Source organism: Mirounga angustirostris, unplaced genomic scaffold, assembly GCF_029215605.1.
Source record: "Mirounga angustirostris isolate CCGP_5_RB_7025 unplaced genomic scaffold, mMirAng1.0.hap1 SCAF_8, whole genome shotgun sequence".
Taxonomy (NCBI): Eukaryota; Metazoa; Chordata; class Mammalia; order Carnivora; family Phocidae; genus Mirounga; species Mirounga angustirostris.
In genome coordinates, this window is record NW_026991716.1 from 85,652,490 (window position 1) to 85,673,894 (window position 21,405).

General features: G+C 36.1%; 1 protein-coding gene across 12 annotated transcripts in view; it reads right to left on the reverse strand.

Annotated features, from left to right (window-relative positions):
- Positions 1-3,702: 3,702 nt before the first annotated feature.
- Positions 3,703-21,405, reverse strand: part of USP45 (ubiquitin specific peptidase 45) — a 71,151-nt gene continuing 53,448 nt past the window's right edge. For 5 of the 12 annotated variants that reach the window (XM_064597906.1, XM_064597903.1, XM_064597904.1 and 2 more), the window contains 8 exons: positions 19,880-19,971; positions 18,600-18,656; positions 18,113-18,256; positions 15,748-16,420; positions 14,265-14,359; positions 11,949-12,035; positions 8,490-8,643; positions 3,703-7,866 (listed from right to left, as the gene is read on the reverse strand). In XM_064597906.1, the coding sequence (XP_064453976.1) occupies positions 7,736-7,866; positions 8,490-8,643; positions 11,949-12,035; positions 14,265-14,359; positions 15,748-16,420; positions 18,113-18,256; positions 18,600-18,656; positions 19,880-19,971 (1,433 nt within the window). In that variant the 3' untranslated portion in view covers positions 3,703-7,735. Of the gene's footprint in view, positions 7,867-8,489; positions 8,644-11,948; positions 12,036-14,264; positions 14,360-15,747; positions 16,421-18,112; positions 18,257-18,599; positions 18,657-19,879; positions 19,972-21,405 lie in introns of those variants that run through there. The other 7 variants (XM_064597909.1, XM_054505476.2, XM_064597911.1 and 4 more) reach the window with 5 other exon arrangements.

A 21,405-nucleotide genomic window follows, 5' to 3' on the forward strand; every position in this document is an offset into this window, starting at 1 on the left:
AAGGGGGGTTGAATTCGCGGCGCTACTTTCAGACTACGGAGAGGCGTGAGGGTCAAACTGAACCAACTCCGGCGGGCTGCTCGGTACGCCCAGAGCGGCATTTTTCTCGTCGGAACTTCTGGAGGACTCCAGGCTTGGGTCTTATAGAGCGTTGCTGACGGCTACGGCGAACGTTAGTGAAATGGCCAGGCTAGATGGTAGCGTCTGCAGAGACCTTAACGGAACCCGCGGCGATTGCTCTCTTTGTTAATCTCAAAACATCGCGCCCCCTTCCGGCGATATTTGCTCAGCTCTACGTCACCCAGTTAGTCCCGATATTTCGTTCTTTACCCGTGACCCTTACGGGAAAGTGGGGAAATCAGTTTCTGTCCTGTTACTCCTGTCTCTCGACTACAAGATGGCCTCCCGAAAGGGTTTATGCAATGCAATTCTTCGCATAGAATACTTCGATTGCCCGCTGTTTTAATATGAACATTAAAATATCAAAAGTATCTATTTCCAAGCTAGGAGCTACAAGTTACAAGGAAAACAAAATTTTTACGAAGATACGGTATTTATTTCTCAACTAAATCTTGGAAAGTGCCTTTTTAGAAAGTAACATGAAACTTTTGCGTGACTGAAGAGTGAACCAAGTTATTTCACTGGGAATTGTGCAAAAAAAAAAAAAAAAAGCAAAATACAGTAGAAATAAAGTTAAGTGCTTCTATTTATATATATATATATATATATTTTTTTTTTTTTTTTTTAAGGATTTTATTTATTTGACAGACACAGCTAGAGAGGGAACACAAGCAGGGGGAGCGGGAGAGGGAGAAGCAGGCTCCCGGCTGAGCAGGGAGCCCGATGCGGGGCTTGATCCCAGGATCCTGGGATCATGACCTGAGCTGAAGGCAGATGCTTAACGACTGAGCCACCCAGGCGCTCCAAGTTAAGTGCTTCTAGATGGATAAAGAAGATAAATATAGATGTGAGAATATAGATGCCATTTGCATGAAATTCAGTCTTCCTTAATAAAACACTTGAAACCTTGATACTCCTGGATGAGCATTAGAAGTCCTCAATAGCTAAAGATGTGCTGGTCCTCAAATCCACGTGGCCTTAGAAATAAAATTTTATCTTGGGAGAAACGCTTACAAATTACACCTGGCAACACCATGATGTGAGTGCATGAATATTAACTACAGGATGCAAAATTTCCATTCTTTTAGCCCTTTTCCCTAATTTCCACGTAGAACAAAAAGACACACAACAGTCTAATAGATTTTTAAAATCACTTGTGGAAAAAAAAAATAGGACATATCACAATTTATCAGTGGTTATCTCTGATTTTGGTCTGTGATTTTATTTTCCAGATTTTTTTGCACAGGGCCTGATTTTCCAATTTGTTTCTCTGAGAAATTCTTTTTTTAAAAAGATTATTTATTTGGGAGAGAGCGTGTGTGTTCATGGGGGGGAGGGGCAGAGAGAGAGACTCTCAAGCCAACTCTCCACAGAGCACGACTAGGGGCTGATCCATGGACCCCAAAATCATGACCTGAGCCAGAGTCAGACACTTCACTGACTGAGCCACCCAGGTACCCCTCTGAGAAACATTCTAATCCGATAAAGTGCTCTGTGAAATCTGATTCCCCTACTGAAACTTTCACATGTTCCTATCTCCTATAATCATATTGTAATTGTTTGCCATTTCCCTAGTAGAGTTGAAGCAATTTTCTGGTACTGTTATCCCCGCCCCATCTCTGTTCTCCAACCAGTCAGCATACTGCTTATCATAAAAGAATTTTTCCATTTGTCACATGAGTGACTTATTTTGAACAACCAATATAGGCCAATCATTTTGGAAACCCACTGCCAAATAGAGATATTAAATAACTCATGTTTTGTTCCTTGTGCCAACTTAAGACATTCTCAGTGGTCACTGATTGCCAAATCAAGAAATGTTTTAATTTTTTAAAAGATTTTATTTATTTGACAGAGAGAGCATAAGCAGGGGGAGCAGGAGAGGGAGAGGGAGAAACAGGCTCTCCTCTGAGCAGCGAGCTCCATGCGGAACTTCATCCCAGGACTCTGGGATCATGACCTGAGCCGAAGGCAGACACTTAACTGACTGAGCCACCCAGGAGCCCCAGGAAATGAGTTTTATAGTCCCATTTCCCTTTCCCTGACTACTATCATCTAGGATTTCCCTGTAATGTTAGGATCTGAAGGAAACCTCACACACATATGTATTTCAACACCAAACTTTCCCAGAATGTTTTTGTATTAAAGTGTCTGAACAGTGATCATGTACGTTATCTGCTACAGTCTGGTCACCCTGCACCTTGATCAGAAAGTGCTGAAGCAGCCACCATCTTGCCAGTCTCGGCAATCTGTTTATGACTAACAGATTAGCGGACTTTGTAAATTAAATTTTTATTAACTTTCCCTGTTTGCAGTGTTTGAAGTAGAAAGTCCAAAGGGAGGGTATGTTCAAGTTAGTATTTTGCATTATTGTGGAATCAAGTTAGCCTCAAGTTTAAATGGGAAAAAAAAAAGTTAAATGAGATGCGCACGATACAGAATTAGGAAGTATTCCTACCATTCAAGATATGGATCTTTACAGTGTCAATTCCATATAACATCCATCTTAATATTTAAAAATAAAATTATTTAAAGCTGTGGTATATACACAATAGATTTAGACTTAAAAAGGAATGAAATTCTGATACATGCTGCCACATGGATGAACTCTGGAAAGATTATGCTAATGAAACAAGACAGCCCATGGGAGACTTATTCTTATTCTGTTTTATTCTTACTCATCCTACCCATCCCACTTTGCAATTAGGCAGGGCCATGTGACTACTTCTGGCCAATGGGTTGTGAGTGACACATCCAAGATGAATTTAATTGCTGGTGCAAGACTAGTGCTCTCTTCCCTTGCTACAGTGGAGAGACCTGGTGTTAAAATGATAGAAGCACATATAAAAGCCTGGATTATAAAATCATCAATTGGAAAATAGTTGGCTATGCAGATTGCCCTGATTCACGAGGGGACTTTGGGTGAGGAAGAAATAAACTTTTGTGGTGTTAAACCAATGGGATGTGGAGTTATTTGTTACTGCAGCAAAAACTAGGCTGTCTAAAACATACTGTAATGCAAACATTTTGGGTATTTCTGCTTTAGTGCAACTTTAAAAATGTATGAAATTGGCTTGGGGGGGTCCATGAACCTCTGAAATTACATACAAAAATCTGGGTTATATATTTTTCTGAGACTATATAACTGTCAAGATGTCCCTTCCCAAACTCTACATTGTCATTAGCAAGAGTGAAGAGAGGGCCCCAGAATTAAAACCCTCCTCTTCCCCCAACTCACAGCTTCGATAAATACTTATTAAATTACTGAACAAATGAAAGAGGGTCTGTAACTTTCATCATAATCTCAAAGAACTTCATGACCCAAAAGAGCTTAAATCCAAACAGGTAGACAAAATATTTCCTATTATCCTGTCTAAATAATCCAAATATTTTGAGAAACATCTGAAAGGATGAAGATTCACCCTTGGTAAGATACTGAAATTTGAGTGAAAGTGACCTATAATAAGATATTTTGTTCTGAAATAATAGGATATTTGGAATATACCTAGGTAAGCAAATGCAGTGTTGATAAATAAAATATTATCAGTAATGTGCATTGCAAAAACTCCAGGACCAACTGTGAAACAAAGAAAAATATTTATTATGCATTTTTATACAGTAACATCAAAATTATGCTCAATAAGTTACATAGCTGTTTTCTAAAAACACTGCAAAAAAAAGATAAAACAGTAGGAATGCTATATAACCAGCACTACTCAAAATTAAAAATACAGTCATCTTTTAAACAGATTTAAATTGATGATTTCTACATGAACCAAAACATTTTAAATATCTAAAAATCATCTTTCTTAATGCACTGGATAATATATAAAGACTCAATTTTATTGCACATAAGGTATTTGATTTAGGCTTATTTGATCAGGTAACATGCAGACAAATTATGAATTTAGGAAAAGGCAGAGTGTTATTTTGTACTACAAAAATTGGGTGAATGATACATTTAACAGCTTAATCTTCAGAAAATTTTATTCAGCTATTGTATAAAATCACTAAAATCATCACACATGCGAGCTAAGAGCTATCATATATAGTAAAATAGCTCTGTTGGAGCATTTAAAATAAGAAAACAGGAATCAACCACTCTTAGAACTGACACCAACTACCACTCGCCTTGCCACCCAAAAAGGTGGTTTTCACATCTGTTTTAAAAACACTAAATAACAGAGGCACCTGGGTGGCTCAGTCGTTAAGCGTCTGCCTTCGGCTCAGGTCATAATCCCAGGGTCCTGGGATCGAGCCACGCATCGGGCTCCCTGCTCAGCAGGAAGCCTGCTTCTCCCTCCCCCACTCCCCCTGCCTGTGTTCCCTCTCTTGCTGTCGCTCTCTCTGTCAAATAAATAAATAAAATCTTAAAAAAAAATAAAACCACTAAATAACAAAATCTTAAATACAGATATGTATTTGGTTATGACAAAAATATTCTCATAATTGACACATAATCACAATTTTATCATTTTAAATAGGAAAAACCAGAGGAAACTGGGGTTAGACCTCCCTGTAAACCAGTTTCTAAATAGCTAGTGAAACTTCTGTTCTACTTCTTAAACTCATTTGGCCAAGCGCTATCGTAGTTGTTTCGAGAATCTGTAAACATTTCTCACTTATTTATATAGTTTCCTGAGGTCATCTAGAAACTATTGTTATTATAGCAGCTTCACAATTTAGTACCCCTGCAAATGTGCTTTCAAAATGTTCAGAATAAAAACAAAAAATTAAGTGTAGGCCCATGTGTAACTTAACATACTCCCTAATTACAAGTCTATCTTTAGGAAATTCTTAGGTATCAAAATCAAATTTATTCCATTACCAGCAGACCCTGAAAAATATTCATAAACTGTAGGCCAAAAAAAAAAAACCACAATAGATTTCAGACTTTGCTCTTTTACCATGAAATGAAAATAAAGTATCTCTTTGTATGTTACTTCTGGAATAATGTCTAAAACATATATAGGCCTCTCCATTTTAAAACATGTTAAAAGAGTGTCAGCACAGTGCCTGACCCATAACAGGTGTTCAAAAAATATATACCTACTGAATAAATGTTAAGCATAAAAACTAGTGTAGTACTTGAGTACAGAGGTAATGTTCTAAAGCTACAATGTATCACTCAATGAAAAATCAGTCCTAACTGCCACTCAAAATAAAGCTCAAAAGGTCTCCTCTTTGGTAAATACAGCACTGGCACATTTCCTGGCATCCCATTAATGAAAAGAGGACTAGGCACTTCCCTTGATTCCTGTCCTCACCTATCTCACCATCTCTCACTTTAGCTGTGTAAGGGATAAAGCCAAGGGGCAACAGAAAAGAATGCTCTTGTTTCTTTGCTACCCTTTTTCCTTCCTTTCCCTTTCTTTCCTTCTTTCTCTCACTCTTTTTCTTGTTTTTCTTGTTCATCTGTCAATGAAACAAGAAGCAAGTGACCACCCAATGAAAAATATGTGCCTCATAATGGTATCTTTTTTAGGAGAAAAATGAGGTGACTTAATATTTACATTTGGGGAAAGGCTGGTAATTGTCATTACCAATATGGCTAACATGAATAGAGAGATTTAACTAATACTTCCCCCCCAAAAATTCACTGCTCTGGTACTGAAAACTTCAATGTTAATGGATTACAAATAAACATAAAACACCGTTTAAACAGTTTAAACTACTTTTTATAGGACACAACCTGAGTTTGCAGATTAATTTATAAAGGTATATTTCTCCATCATTTCACATTAAAATCAAGAAAACACTATTATTTCAAATTTCAATACCTTAAAAATAGAATTTTTGCATTGACATTTTTAAGCTCTGAGTTTTAAATATTATTACCATCTTTAACACTGATTATCACAATTCCTCTCATCCACAGATCAAAAGGCAGCACTGGTAAACTTGACAATGTCATACAACCTTAAATGTTAAGAAGGGTCAGAGGCTTGGTTAAATATTTCCACACGGTATCTACAGGCCCTATTCTTATCCTTCCTTCCCAAGAGGAAAATGAACTGGGATTAGGCACTTAGCCAGTAGCTGCCCGTAGTATGACGTGTTGGCACTAATAATTAGGATGCTTGAACCATGCACGTATGTGTTTTGATTCAGTAATGTCAGGCCCAAGTACCCATTATTTTTTTAAATTTTAAGCCTAAGTAATAGTAATATTTTCATGCCAAGTTTTGACAGCTTAATAATTTGTATTCTGGAGGGGGGGCTGTAAACTACCACATTTATTTATTTAAAATCTGAAATGCCTTTACACCTCATTAAAATACAAGCTAAACCCACTTGAACTTATTAATGATGCTTGTTGATGACAAAGAAAAGTGATCTCAAACCCCAAAACCATGATTAATGTTTACTGACCTACAGAACTAGAAAATTATATTTCCCTGTCTAGTATAATAAGAATATGATTCTCTGTCGCTTACAAATATAATTTGGTAATTTATATTTAAAAGTATCCAATGGTCCCATATGGATTAACAACTTCTATTTACCAATTCTGCATTTTACAATTTTCAATAATTATATTTTGACCCTGGCTGATTACATGCAAATTATCCTCAACGCCATCATGAATAGGCTGCAAATAATGTTAATGATAGATTTCAATATTGTTCTAGTTCTCAAAACCTCAAAGCAATAAGCTAATCAATAAATTATTTGTAGAATCCTATTACTGAAGCTACAGTGGTATCTTCTTATATGGTTGAATCACAGAAAATATGATGAGGTCACTGTGTAAGTATATGTTATACCAATGTTTCTCACACAGTGGTATATGTACACCACTAGACAGCCCTGAGATGATTTTAAGTGGAGTGCTACATGGATGAACAATTTCTCTCTAATAGTTATATATTTACTTTAATGTTTATTAGAAATAATATAACTAGTACATAAAATGTGGAATATGCTCAAAACAAGGCTATGTTTAAAAATATAAGGCTGAAAACTAAGGTTAAAAATAATTAAACAATGGCACAGGATTATGTATATATGAAATCAGAAAGGTGGTATGCGACTCACATTTGGTAAACACTGTTTTAACAATTTCATTAGCCAGTATCATTTCTGAATGCTCATGGTAATAAGCCACATTATAAGGGGGTTTTCCTTACTGCTGCAAATTCTGTTTTTTTTCTAGGACAAATATTCCTTAAAAACTTGTGTTTAGGGCGCCTGGGTGGCTCAGTTGGTTAAGCGACTGCCTTCGGCTCAGGTCATGATCCTGGAGTCCCTGGATCGAGTCCCGCATCGGGCTCCCTGCTCAGCGGGGAGTCTGCTTCTCCCTCTGACCCTCCCCCCCTCATGTGCTTGCTCTCTCTCATTCTCTCTCTCTCGGGTAAATAAAATCTTTACAAAAAAAAAAAAAAAACTTGTGTTTACATTTATTTTAAGAATATAAATTTGAAAGCATTGAGTAAATTTAATTTACTTTAAAAGGATTCACCAAAATGGTAAAAATCTTCAGGGGCATTTGAGGGACATGCTATTCCTACAGAAGAGAAAAGATTACAAAGGCACATTACATATTATGGTTATTGTTGCAGCATTTAAACAAAAGCGATCTAAATCATCATTATCACTAATTATTAACAGGCAATTATAATATTCTTTCATAAAAAAGAAGGTACGCTTGTGCACTAAGTGCTCTTGATTCTGGAACCACCTGCACGTAAGTGTCACTAACATGGACCCACTGGCCTGTTGATTCACTGTCAGGTTCTTTCAAACCTAACAAGACAAAAAGAAGTATAATTTTACAATAAGTATGTTCTTATTCTACATTATAAATAACAACACATTCATCACAAACTATATTTATCTAATGCTAGATCTTATTGGTGTGTTTCTTGTGTTAAACATCTTCCAAAATCAACTAACTCTTTCAAAGCAATACTGGCATCACTTCACTTTAAGTATCTAGTGAAATATTAGATAGACTTGTAAATATTTATTTGTTTAAGGAAAAGAATCATTTTCACTGAAATAGAAAGAAAAAAAACAAAGTCAGCTTGTTGATCCATTGGCAGAGTCTGCAAATTTTCAACCCCAACTCTATTCTGAGGACCTGATAGGTCTTCAAAATCTTTTGGTGTTAAGTAAAATGCCACTCCACCTCAATACACAATGACTTAGCACCCTGAAAAAGTGTGTCACTTCACATCATCTAGAAGGGTACAGTCTTATGATATTTAAGGTTCTTTAAGATTATCTAAGTACTCTTAAAAGTATTTTTCACTTAACTTTAACAAAGTGAATCCACTTGCAATATCCATGAAACAGCTTACCTCTTCCAGAAAAGGAAGAATACATTCATTTGTTTTTAGGAATAACAAAAACTCAGGATGCCATACCAGGTACATATGTCTTTCCAGTGATATGCTCCAATAATTTCCTGGAGGGTGTTCTCACTTTCACATAAGCCGTGTAGTGACCTCCCCTCATTGAGCCACTATGTTCCACTACGCCATAGAGACCATAGAGAACTTTATCTCCCACACTTACATTCTTTTAGACAAAGAAAAAACTGGAATTAGTAATTAGTGAAATATTATAATAGGGAAAATTAAGTCAAATATATGTCCTGCTTAAACTAAGAAAAAATGCACTGTTAAAACAACACTGAAATGTGTTTCCACATGTATTAGCCTGGCAAAATGCAAAAGCCTGACAACATTCTCTGTTGGCTGGGCTGTGGGGAAAAGAGTATTCACACACATTGCCTGTGGGAACACAAAGGGGTACAATCCTATGCAGAGGTATTTCATGTTATCTAGCTGAATTACACAGGTATTACTCTTGGGTTTATCAATCCTATTTGTAGGATTCTATCTTACAGGTACATTTGCAAAATGTAAAAAGACATACTATTAGTTATTATTTTGGCTCTTAACTGCAGGAATATTTGTAATATCAAAAAACTGGAGACATGGGGATATAATGTACAGTACATGGGATATAGGTAATAACACTATAACAATTTTGTATGGTGACAGATGGTAGCTAGATATATCATGATCACTTTGTAAGGTATATAAATGTTGAATCACTATACTGTATACCTGAAAATAATATAATATTGTATGTCAACTATACTTTGACTAAAAAGAAAATGGAATAAACCCCCAAAAATCAGTCCCCATTAAATTGGGGACTGGTTGAATAAATTATGATGCATTGAGTGTTTTTTGCTTGAAAAATAGAGTGCAGACTATCTCAAAATACTGCTATGAAATAATCTCCAGGATATAATGTTAAGAGTAAGGTAGAAAAAAAGGATACATATTGTAAGATGTGATTATTTAAGAGTGAAGATGCATATATGCATATCTATCTGCTTGTATTTTTAAAAATTACAGAAGAATAAACGATTTTTAAATGGCTTATATATAAAGGGAGGAAAGAAGTGGAATGGACATGGAGAAGAAAAGCTATACTTATTTAAATTTATCTTGTTTTATACATTTGATACATTTGATTTTGGAACTATATAAATATTTTATGTATTTAGTAAAATTTTAAACATTTAAATTTAAAAAGCAATCCCTAAAATGAAAATATAAAAATTAAACAGGTGAATAATATATTCCAGTTGGCAGCATAATCATTCCACTAAGGTCATGTCAAAAGAACCCAGAAGCCTGCTTGAAGTGGCTTTCAGTAGCCAACTATGGACCCATTTATATTCCATTAATATATTAGACCACGAATAAAAAGAAAAGTGTAGTAAGCTGAAACATATTTAATGTGTTTCAATCCATAAATTAATAATGGTAAATTAATTGATCATAGTTTAAGGATGCCACTGAATTAATTCATTATTCTGAACTGGTTTGGAAGGGGAGTAGGTAAAGAATCAAACATTTATCTAGCCTTTTCTATAAAAACTATATTATAAGATAACTAAATAGATAAACGAATTTCTCTCTGTACAGAAGTGCTCCAGTTGGGGCGCCTGGGTGGCTCAGTTGGTTAAGTGTCTGCCTTCGGCTCGGGTCATGATCCTGGGGACCTGGGATTGGGTCCCACATCGGGCTCCCTGCTCGGCGGGGAGCCTGCTTCTCCCTCTCTCTCTGCCTGCCACTGCCCCTGCTTGTGTGCTCTGTCTCTCTCAAATAAATAAATAAAATCTTAAAAAAAAAGGGGGGGGAACTGCTCCAGCTAATCAATGAAGAAGGAATGACAGATTTAAAATATCACCATTCTGTAATTCTTAACGAACTTCTGGATCTAGCATTTGAGCATCACTGCTTGCTAATATCACAGAAAGAAAGATAAGTGGCATTATGTGCCACCTAATAAAAAAACAAAACAAAACACGCCCTGTAAGATAGCCTTAGCGGGGGGGGGGGGGGAACAAAAGAGCATCAAACCTGTATCTGTTCAAGCCTCTTAAGAGCCAATTATCTATTCAGAGGAAATAAAGAAGACAGGGGAAGAACCATCAAAATCTAAACGGAAACTACCAGAAAGATGACTCAGTTTCTTAAATAAATTGTGAGGGAGAGAAAGGGAAAGGGATGGGAGAGGGGAACTATACATTAAAAGAGACTAAAAGACATTATCCAATCATAATGTGTAGCCCTTACTTGGATACTAATTCATTTTTAAAATATCATTTGTGAGACAACTGGAAATATATACATTAGATGATATGAAGGAATTAGTGCCGATTTTTTTTGTGTGTGTGTGTGAAAGTGGTATTGTGGTTTTATGTTCTTAAAAGGGAGGAGGAAGTGATTCTTATCTTTTATAGATACACAGAAAAATATTTATGAATGAAATAATGCTTGATATTTCCTTCAAAATAATGTGGGAAGTAGTAGGTAAGCATGTGGATATGGCAGGACTGGCCCTGTACCTAAGGTTTTAGAGCTAGGGGATGTGTGCTATATAGGTTCACTGTACTATTCTGTCTACTTCTGTGTATGTTGGAAATTCTCCATAAAAAGTACCTTTTAAAAATGTGTTTTTATAAATTTAGTACAAAGCTTGTTAAATTTCATTTTGTTTACCACATTATCAAATTCTATGAATACAGAGTGTTAATAATTTTGATAGACAGTGCTGGTATTCTACAGCAAATAAATTGTACTCACCAAATAGTTGCTTTTAAGCTATTTTTGTTTGATTCATCAATGTATGGAAAATATTAAGTTCAATAAGTATTCCATTACATACCACAAAACCTAGACTGCTAACCAATAATCATGAACAGAACAATATGTTACCCCATAACATATGTGGTTCCCTGAGGGAAGACAAAGTCATTGAATTCACCTACACAGTTCTCACATATAAATACAAGCAATTATAAACCAGTCAGCTTCTATATCTAATTATTAAAGTATTATCAATTTTACAGTATCCTACTCAGCTAACAAGTACACTATTATCAGTAGTGTGCATGATATAGCATGAAAAACAATGCACTAGTATATTGACTCACAAAAGAGAATGAACTCCACAACTGCTAAAACTATTGTCGATTAAGCACGTCATTCACAAGGAACAGGAGAGGGCACAAAATCTGCTTACTTCTCTCCGCAACTATCTGTTTCTAGTAGCACTGACAAGCAGCATTGATTTTCCTGACCACCACGCTAATGGTTCACACAGCTTTTCAACTGTCCCTTATTCTGTCTCCCAAAGGACAAAAGTCATATTCAGTGTGTTACATGTTCCACGTTACGGATTTAACTTCACCAACTATAAAATTCCCTTTCAGAGAAGCTGAATGAATGAATGAATGACCTAATACTTTTAAGCATAGTATTTACAAGTCAATTAAACATCTTAATAACATACTATACCTTACAAGTAGCAGAACAGAATGGTGCTAAATCAAGTATAAGTGGAAAATCTACATGTCTGTTTACTTTTCGAAGACTCAAGCCAGCCTTAAAAAGACCAAAAAATAATTTTTAATGCAACAAACAATTCATCTACGTCATTGTTAATAAAACCAAAAGAGGAATCCTAGAAGTTAGTTTTTTTAATAGCTATAAAAACATGACTACCGAATAGTCCAAAACTGACATGTAAGTTTGAGACTACTGATTAGTCTGTAAATATTTCCTTTTAAGGGCATGCATTCTTTCTGTAAGTTCCTAAATTGAGATGTAGTACCAAATATAAAATAACTGTGGTACATCATGAAATCAGCTTCTCAGATCTGACATGACCCTATCTTGCTCAGAGTAACTGCACATATACACCCTTCACTAGGCATTCTCATGTAATGAGACACAAGACATCTGCTTCTGCTGTCCACAGCCATTTCACTTCCACTGAGTTTCTACATTCTTGGCTATCACAAATCAAGAATTTAGGGGCACCTGGGTGGCTCAGCCATTGGGCATCTGCCTTCAGCTCAGGTCATGGTCCCAGGGTCCTGGGATCAAGCCCTGCATTGGGCTCCCTGCTTGGCGGGAAGCCTGCTTCTCCCTCTCCCGGCCCCCCTGCTTGTGTTCCCTCTCTTGCTGTCTCTCTCTGTCAGATAGATAAATAAAATCTTAAAAAAAAAAAAAAAAATCAAGAACTTAGTCTAATTTTTTTGTGGATATGGATGGGGATGTATAGAGAAAAATCTCTTCCTACCTACCTACGACCCACCTGAAATGTTGCAGATATATAATCAAAACTCCTAATCTTTTCCTTGAGATTTCTTTCATGGGTTTTATACTTAGAAAATCTTCCCCCAGGCAACACCCTCAGGTCCCCTCCCTCCTTGGGAGTTTTGTACTATCACTTTGCTATCACTCAATAAACCTTGCTTTGCTGCCCACCAAAAAAAAAACAAACAAAAAACTTCCTCCCAGAGGTCAGGTTAATATTCATTTAAGTTTTCTTCTAGTCTTTTGAAGATTTGTTTCATACAGTTAAAATATTTATCTGAAAATAGTATTGATACATGGTATAGAGGGAAGCTTTACATTTTTTATTTCAGCTCTTTTTCCTAAATCCTTTATCAAATAATCTACCCCGTGGGGTGTCTGGCTGGCTCAGCTGGAAGAGCAAGCGACTCTTGATCTTGGGGTTGATCTTGGAGTCATGAGTTTGAGCCCACATTGGGTGTGGGGATTACTTAAAAATAAATAAACTTAAGGGCGCCTGGGTGGCTCAGTTGGTTAAGCGACTGCCTTCGGCTCAGGTCATGATCCCAGGGTCCTGGGATCGAGTCCCGCATCGGGCTCCCTGCTTGGCAGGAAGCCTGCTTCTCCCTCTCCCACTCCCCCTGCTTGTGTTCCCTCTCTCACTGAGTCTCTCTCTGTCAAATAAATAAATAAAATCTTTAAAAAAAATAAAAAAATTAAAAAAAAATAAACTTAAAAACAAAATAATCTACCACTTTCCCAACTGATTTGAGATTATTCCTTTATCATAATAAGAGCTTTAAATAATACTCATGTTTTATTTATTGACAATCTTGACCATACTGTTTTAATTATACAGTTTTATTTTTAAACTGGTGTCAAAAAAATCACCCATTCTAACTTTTTCCAAAATGTTTTAGTATTTCACTTATTTACTCTTTCAGAGGAACTTTAAAATCATTACATCAAATGCAAAAATAAAACAAAAAAACCCCACATAAAAAAAAACCAGACAAGGCATTGGATTAAAACTAAGCTGAGAGGAAAACCTGACACATTAAAAACATTTAGGTTCCCTCTCATTGTAGAGTCCCTACATTTGCATTTTGTAGCCCTTTTTGCATTTAGTCCAAGCCAACCATGTCCAGCCCACTTACCCCTATCACTGGGATCCTGAGAGCTCAGAAAGCTATGTGCACTTTGTTATTTCCCTGCTTCTAAGGATTCTTAATAAACTTTATTTTTCATTCTCTCTCTCCCATACACGTGCGTGCACGCGCGCACGCGCGCGCACACACACACACACCCCTTAGGTTCCTACCACCTAAACCACCAAATACAGTATCATGAATTAAACCATTTTATTTAGAAAAGTCTTGTAAGCTATTATGGATAAAAAAAGCAGTAAATCCTTTATGACAAATTTTTAAATTAAACAAGTTACTGTCTAATCCTTTGACAGCATTTTACAAGATGTAGGGTTCTGCAAAACATATGACAAAATTACTACAGTGCTACTAAAGGGACTTTTACCTGATGGAATCTTTTAAGATGGAGAATTAGGATAGCTGGAACAGCAGAAATGAGCAATTGCTTCCTGGCATTAGTATAAACTTCTGCTTTCTTTTCTGCATAAAATAATAATAATTTTTTTGTAAAATTCCATTTTATACATTATATACCACGTAACAGAGTTAACGTTTATAAAGAAGCATCATACCATATTTTTGAAAATGTTAAAAAAGAAATTAGACTCTGGTGACAAGGGTGCCTCTATACTACTTTCCAAACTCCACTGAAATGAAAGGGATTTTTTTAAAAAGGACACACTTACAAGAACAAAGAATAGGGGAGGTGAAACTTGCAACAAAATTTTGGGAGCTGGGAAGCAGATGGACTATAGCGACTTATGTCAATGCCCTCCAAAGACCACCAGAAACAGACCTGTAGTTGAAAAAAATGGGTCATTACTCACTGTAGTGAAAGGAGATCACCACAGGGCATTTCAGTAAGAGGTTGTTAGAAAATAGTTGGGATGGGATTTGAATATGGCCAACAGCATATTTAACTTGGATTAATGTAAGGTGGTATTTCTTCCTTCTCCCATCTAGACATTTCTTTAATTACTAGTGTATTAAACATGTCTTTATTCTGATACTTTGATACCTAGGGCCTTGCTGACATTATAGGGAAGGCTTCAGCCACAACTAGCAAATTCCTAGATATAATAAACAATGTAAGTGTGCCTCTCATATGCAACCAACCAATCCAAAGCCTATACTCAACCACCTCCTTTATTGGGCTCTGATACACTAGGCCACTATCCATCTGCCCTCATCACACTAGGGTCAGGTACTATACAACTAGAGACAGCCCCCATGCCCCAGAGCCCACTGAAATTATTCAAAACTAGTCAATCCTAAACCTTGTTGATTCTAACTCCTTCCCTGGAAACTACAATAAAGGCTCTTGTCCATGTCTTCTCCTCACTCCTTCTGCCTCCTGACCAACCCTGGTCCTTCCCCATGTGGCCCTGCATGGCATGGCTTAGTGTTCTCCCTCCTCTTCAGAACTGTATGTAACAAACTAGCAGCAACCATCTCCTGATCTATGGGCCTCACCACAATTGAATAATTATAAAGCCTGCATTTTGAAACAACTAGTCGCTAAGAATCGGAGTATTCTCTCCATATCAAGGCTACAGATGTACCAGGGAAATTTCTTCTGGAAAGATTTCAGACAGCTAGTACCCCGAAACAAGATTCTGTGGATTTGCATTTTTCAAGGCAGAGATGGGTACTTCCTGTTCAATTTACTTCATCAAAAATCGATTTAGAAGTCCAGTCACCATCTACAGTGCTGAGGTACAACGATGAAAAAGATAATTCCTGCTTCCAAGCAGCTTACGTGTAGGCACAAGGTTCTCAGGTTCCTCTATTTAGGATCTATAACCCGCTAGTCATTGACTATCAAATACCCTGTGAATACTAAGAAAAACAAAAACCTAAATGTTTACCTGGGGAACCGGTTTCCTTTTGGTACCTCTGCTTCTTTTCAGCACAATTCTCACACAGAAGCTTGTTATTCCCCATTAGTAATTCCATAGATGTAAACTGGTAGAGACAGGACTGAAGTGAGCATTCTTTAGAAGTAGTTACATAGCTCTGAGAAAGGGTCTGAAAAGCATTTGGGGGGCGAGGAGACAGCATATGTTTCTCCTCTGAAGAACATAAACTATTTGGAACACTTGGTGGCTTATTCTCTCTATCAAAATCTCTATCTCCAGTTACAGGGCTGCTCAGATGAAGTTCGGAAATAGCTTCAGCCACTCCCTTGTCACCAGTGCCAGGCTCGCTGGTGGGTGGTCCAGCTGCTGGCGGCTGGGGAGAGGGGGCATGCGGGTGCACACAGCACCCACGGCTAGACCTCAACAACACAGCCTGCTCAGAAGCACTTTCGGATTCTGAAGCCTCGCTGTCTGCATCAGCGCTACTTTCAGAACGGCTGGCCTCTTTCTCACTGCCATCGGTGGGGCTTTCAGTCAGAGCCGACTCGGTATTCGTGATGCTTGCAAATGCTGGGGAATCCCCGTTCATCTCAAGGTGCTCATTTTTCTGGCATATGACGACTGCTCTATCTTCTCCAGATGACAATTTTCTTACACATTTTCTGCCATGAACTAGTTGATTCTGTGTTTTCAGAGAAAAGAATCTTGTGACCTTACTGAAAATAAATGCAAGTCTTATTTACACGTTCCACAATTATTAAATAAATACTTTTCCTAGACCCTCTGAAATCCATTTCCTAAATCTACCTAAACTGCAATCAATAGAAGATAGAATAACAAATAGTTCTAATTTAAAATTAATCTTTATACAAGAAACTCACAATAGCGGTTACTTATCTGTGGAGAAAGAAGCAGGTCTTTGTAGAACAGAGCTGAGGGAGGCTTTTTAATTATAAACCTTTGTACATACTCTCTGGAGTCCTGCCACTTCAAGAGCATTGTAACAGAAAAAGCTAATTCTGATAACGTATCAATTTGCTAAGTTAGTACAAATCATATCACATAAAAAAAAGTTTTTGAAAAAATGAAGTGCAAATTTAGATTGATTTCTTTAAATTTTTATGGGACAATTCAACAACCGGCTATGTCCCTAGTGAAATAATGGGTCTAGACAATGGTCATCAGTGACTGGTAACATCAAAGATTAGACACCAAATATTACATGCATCTCCTTGGTGGAAGTATACACCGCCAGTTAAAAGGTTTCTTGCCAAGGGGCGCCTGGGTGTCTCAGTTGGTTGAGCATCCAACTCTTTTTTTTGTTTTAAGATTTTATTTATTTGATAGAGAGAGAGAGACAGCGAGAGAGGGTACACAAGCAGGGGGAGCAGGAGAGGGAGAAGCAGGCTTCCCACTGAGCAGGGAGCCCAATGCAGGGCTCAATTCCAGGACCCTGGGATCATGACCTGAGGCAAAGGCAGACGCTTAACGACTGAGCCACCCAGGCACCCAAGCATCCAAATCTTGATTTACGCTCAGATCATGATCTCAGGGTTGGGAGATCGAGCCCCATGTTGGGCTCCACACTGGGTGTGGAGCGTGCTTAAGATTCTCTCTCTCCCCCTCTCTTTCCCTCTGTCCCTCCCCAACCCTCAAAAAATAAATAAATAAAATTTTAAATAAATGTTTTCTTGCCAAAAGTCAAATAATAAAACTTGAGCCTAATTAGGCCTTTAGATTGAACTGCCTTAGAGAGGAAATAAAAGAAACAAAGAAATCTGTTAACACCATGGAAATGCAATAGCAAGATAAATTACTATTGAATGTGGGAATGTGAGAAATTACTGGGAAAAAAAATGACCCAATCTCTTCAACAAATACATTGCAAAGTAGGGGAGAAAGGGAGGGGGAAATCTGTAGATTAAACGAGACCTAAGAGATATGCAATTAAGAGATGGCAATCAACTGCAATCTATAGATCTTTTTTTAGATCCTAAATTCAAGCACACCTTAGAAAGCAAAAACAAAAAAGGTATTTATGAGACAACTACAGAAATTTAAATAATGACTGGATGTTGGCACTATTAAAAAGTTATTAATATTTTTAGGTATGATGATGCACTGTGGTTATGTCTTTTAAAATAGTATTTACCTTTTATATCAGAATTATTTCAAAATAATATGAGATGGGGAGGGGGAGAATGTGGGATAGCTACAGATAAAATACGATTAGCCATGATCTGATACCTGTGAATCTGAGAAATAGGTACATGGGAGTTTATAACACTACCTCTCTACTTTTGTATATTTTTGAAACTTTTCTTATTAAAAAGTTTTTTTAAAACAGATGTCTCACAAATGCATATAATCTTACCTTATCTTTAGATGAAGACTGGTTCTTGGTGGCTCTGGGTTCAGAAGTATTTTCTATAGTAACAGTGTCACTGTACTGATCATTATCTGTCGCCTGCGAACTTCTATATTTACTCATTCTTCCCAAAAGTACCGGTTTTGAAACCTATATAGATGCCATGTACATAACACAAAACTTATTTAGGAAATGAATTCTGGATATCACCTACTTTTTTGAATTTCTAACTCATGTGAAATTAGATAATTTCCTTAACATTAATTCTCAAACTGTAAAACATAATGGTTTGAAATCCCTGAGAGTAAGAACTATATCATAATTTATGCATATATACACAAACCCCAGTATCATTTACACTCTATGAACTCCATTATCATAGATAAAAAAATGATTCTCAGATAATGTGATAACATGCTCAACAAATGTCTAAGTATATGAATGAATAAATGCTCTTCACAAAAGACTCATTATGAAGTTTTTTTCTCCTTACCCTTTCTTCTATTATAGGAAGTGAAATATCAATAAAGGGATCGTTCACAGAGGAGATCTTAAAAAGAAAACATATTGAGAAATTCAGTTAGAATTCTAATATAGACAATGTAGTTTTGTAAAGTCTTAAAGAAATCAAACTCCCCAGGCAACTTAGAATTTCAAGTTTAAAAACATCCCTGGAACAAACAGTGATTTTAATTGGGTAGAGCAGCACATATTGTTAATCAAAACAAAATATCCCAAAGCCTCAATAAATGCAACCCAGTTGAATTTTATAATATTGCCAATACGACTAACTTATAATATTCAAAGTAACTTCTAAATTAACTGTGTTTAATAAAACCGATCAACTAAAGATATAAACATATTTTTGGTGAAATTATGCCACAACATAAATCAAATAGAAGTATTAAAAAAAAAAACAAAAACAAAAACAACCCAGAGCGCTTGACTGTGTTTTGTAGCTTCTTAGGTGAGCTCTGTTTAAAAAGATTCTCTCTAGCTTGTGAGACAGAAATCAACTTCTATGTTGAAAATACTAGAAATTTAAGTAATATCATGTTGATAAATGCTGTGCTTCAACATGACAGGCTAGAAGGAGATGTAACATATAATCCTGATTTTATAAGACTAGAGAGAAAAGAAAGGTACTCGATAATCTGGGACAGGAAAATGGACATAACGACTCTCCATTTTATGATTAAAATCTAACAGAAGTTTACACCTATCATACTCTAAGCCATACATTTTCAGAAATATTCGTTACCAAATAATTAAAAACCTATAAAAATGTTTATGTGTTTTAAGTTGTTGTTAAAGTACAGATGGCATTCAAAATAAAAATTATCATTTCATTCAAAGATGAGTCTACTTTAAACAAAACTTCAACAAGTTATATAAATGTAAACTTTAACTAAAATGTGGTAGATCACCCTAAGTTATTAGAATCATACTTTAGGGCAATGCATAGTTATATGACATAGTTATTCCCTTCCCAGAAGTTTCTCTTCCATTTCAATCCAAACAAGTACCTAACACATTGCAGAACACTAGAGGAGGCTAAAAGAACGTCACGGGTTTGTTGAGAGGAAAAAACACTTTAAAAATGATAAATTATGTTCTTCCTCTGGGAGTGAAGGATATATCTAACGACTTTTAAAATCTATTACGTAGTCATCCGTCACTAATAAAAATAAATGCTGATGATTATATGTGAAAGAAAACAACAAATGATGATTGTAATCTATTCCATGTTGAAGTGAATTCCAAAGCACCTACATTTGCACATTCTTCACACATGACTGTGCTAGTTAATTCACCAATAAAGATCCGATCTATGAAGTTCATTTTCACACCTTCTCTTCCATACGCTGTAAAAATAATACTTTTTAATGCAAAAAATATGTCAACCATCAACCTAACAATGTAACATGCTTTTTCTCTGTTGATTCAAAGGAAATCTGAGTAAGATAGATGTCCAATACATTTAATACATTTTATCGTATGATGTTATAACGTCTTTTTCTCCTTTACAATTCTGTAGAGAAAATTTGATTATCAACTACAGTAGTCTCCAAGAAATAATGAACAGTTCTTAAACTTGAGGCAAAATAGGTAGACCAATAACCACTGTTCAGATCATACCTCAACTGCTCCCATTAAACCCTTTAAAGCCTCTGTACCTAACGTAGAGGTAGACAGAGGGATGAAAAAGATTATGCTTTTAGGGCTACAGATGCCTGGACCATAACTATGGAAACAACAGAGTAGTAAAAGACAAGTAAACATAGTAGAACGTAAAGAATTAATTTGGGCAATTAGTAACATTACATACACACACACACACACACACACGTGTGCGTTCAGTATAAAATGGTAAAATTATTGTGTTTGGGAAATATTTATAAATCAAAGAAAATCATGCCTGTGATTTGCTTCAAAATAATCAGGAGTTAGGAGAACATAGATAAAACATAATACACCATGAATTCAATGTAGTTTAAGAGGGGTGAGGAGTACACGAGGTTCTATCATACTATTCTCTCCATTTCAATAGATGTTTAAAACTTTCCACAGTAAATTATGACAAAAAATATATATTAACAAACCTCACTCCTCTTTCAAACTTCTATCCTTTTTGGATCTCTAACTTCAAATTTTATTTTATTTTTTTTTTTTATTTTTTAATTTTTTTAAAGATTTTATTTATTTATTCATGAGAGATAGAGAGAGAGAGGCAGAGGCAGAGGGAGAAGCAGGCTCCCCATGGAGCAGGGAGCCCGATGTGGGACTCGATCCCAGGACCCTGGGATCATGACCTGAGCTGAAGGCAGACGCTTAACCAACTGAGCCACCCAGGCGTCCCTCTAACTTCAAATTTTATACAAACAACATTTAAAGTCATTTCAAAACATTATTTGAAGTATTGAATGTCACAGCCAACTTATAGACATATCAATAAACATCTTTTAATATAATGATAACTATTTAGAAGTTACTAATGTAAACTAAGACGTTTCATTAAGAAAATTGTACAAGGGATTGAAAATAGAAAAGATTACACAAAACTGGAAGGAAAGAAAAACTGGGCAGTTATTCTAAACATACACTAGATGGCACTATCTCAAAACAAACAAACAAACAAAAAACCCCAAGCATACTTGAGAATCCACATTTTAAAACATCTTGAACCCTTCACATGAAACTAATGTAACATTGTGTGTCAACTATACTTTAATTAAAAAAAAAAAATCTTGAACCTTTCACTGCATATAGTTTGGTCATGTACAATCACAATATGTATG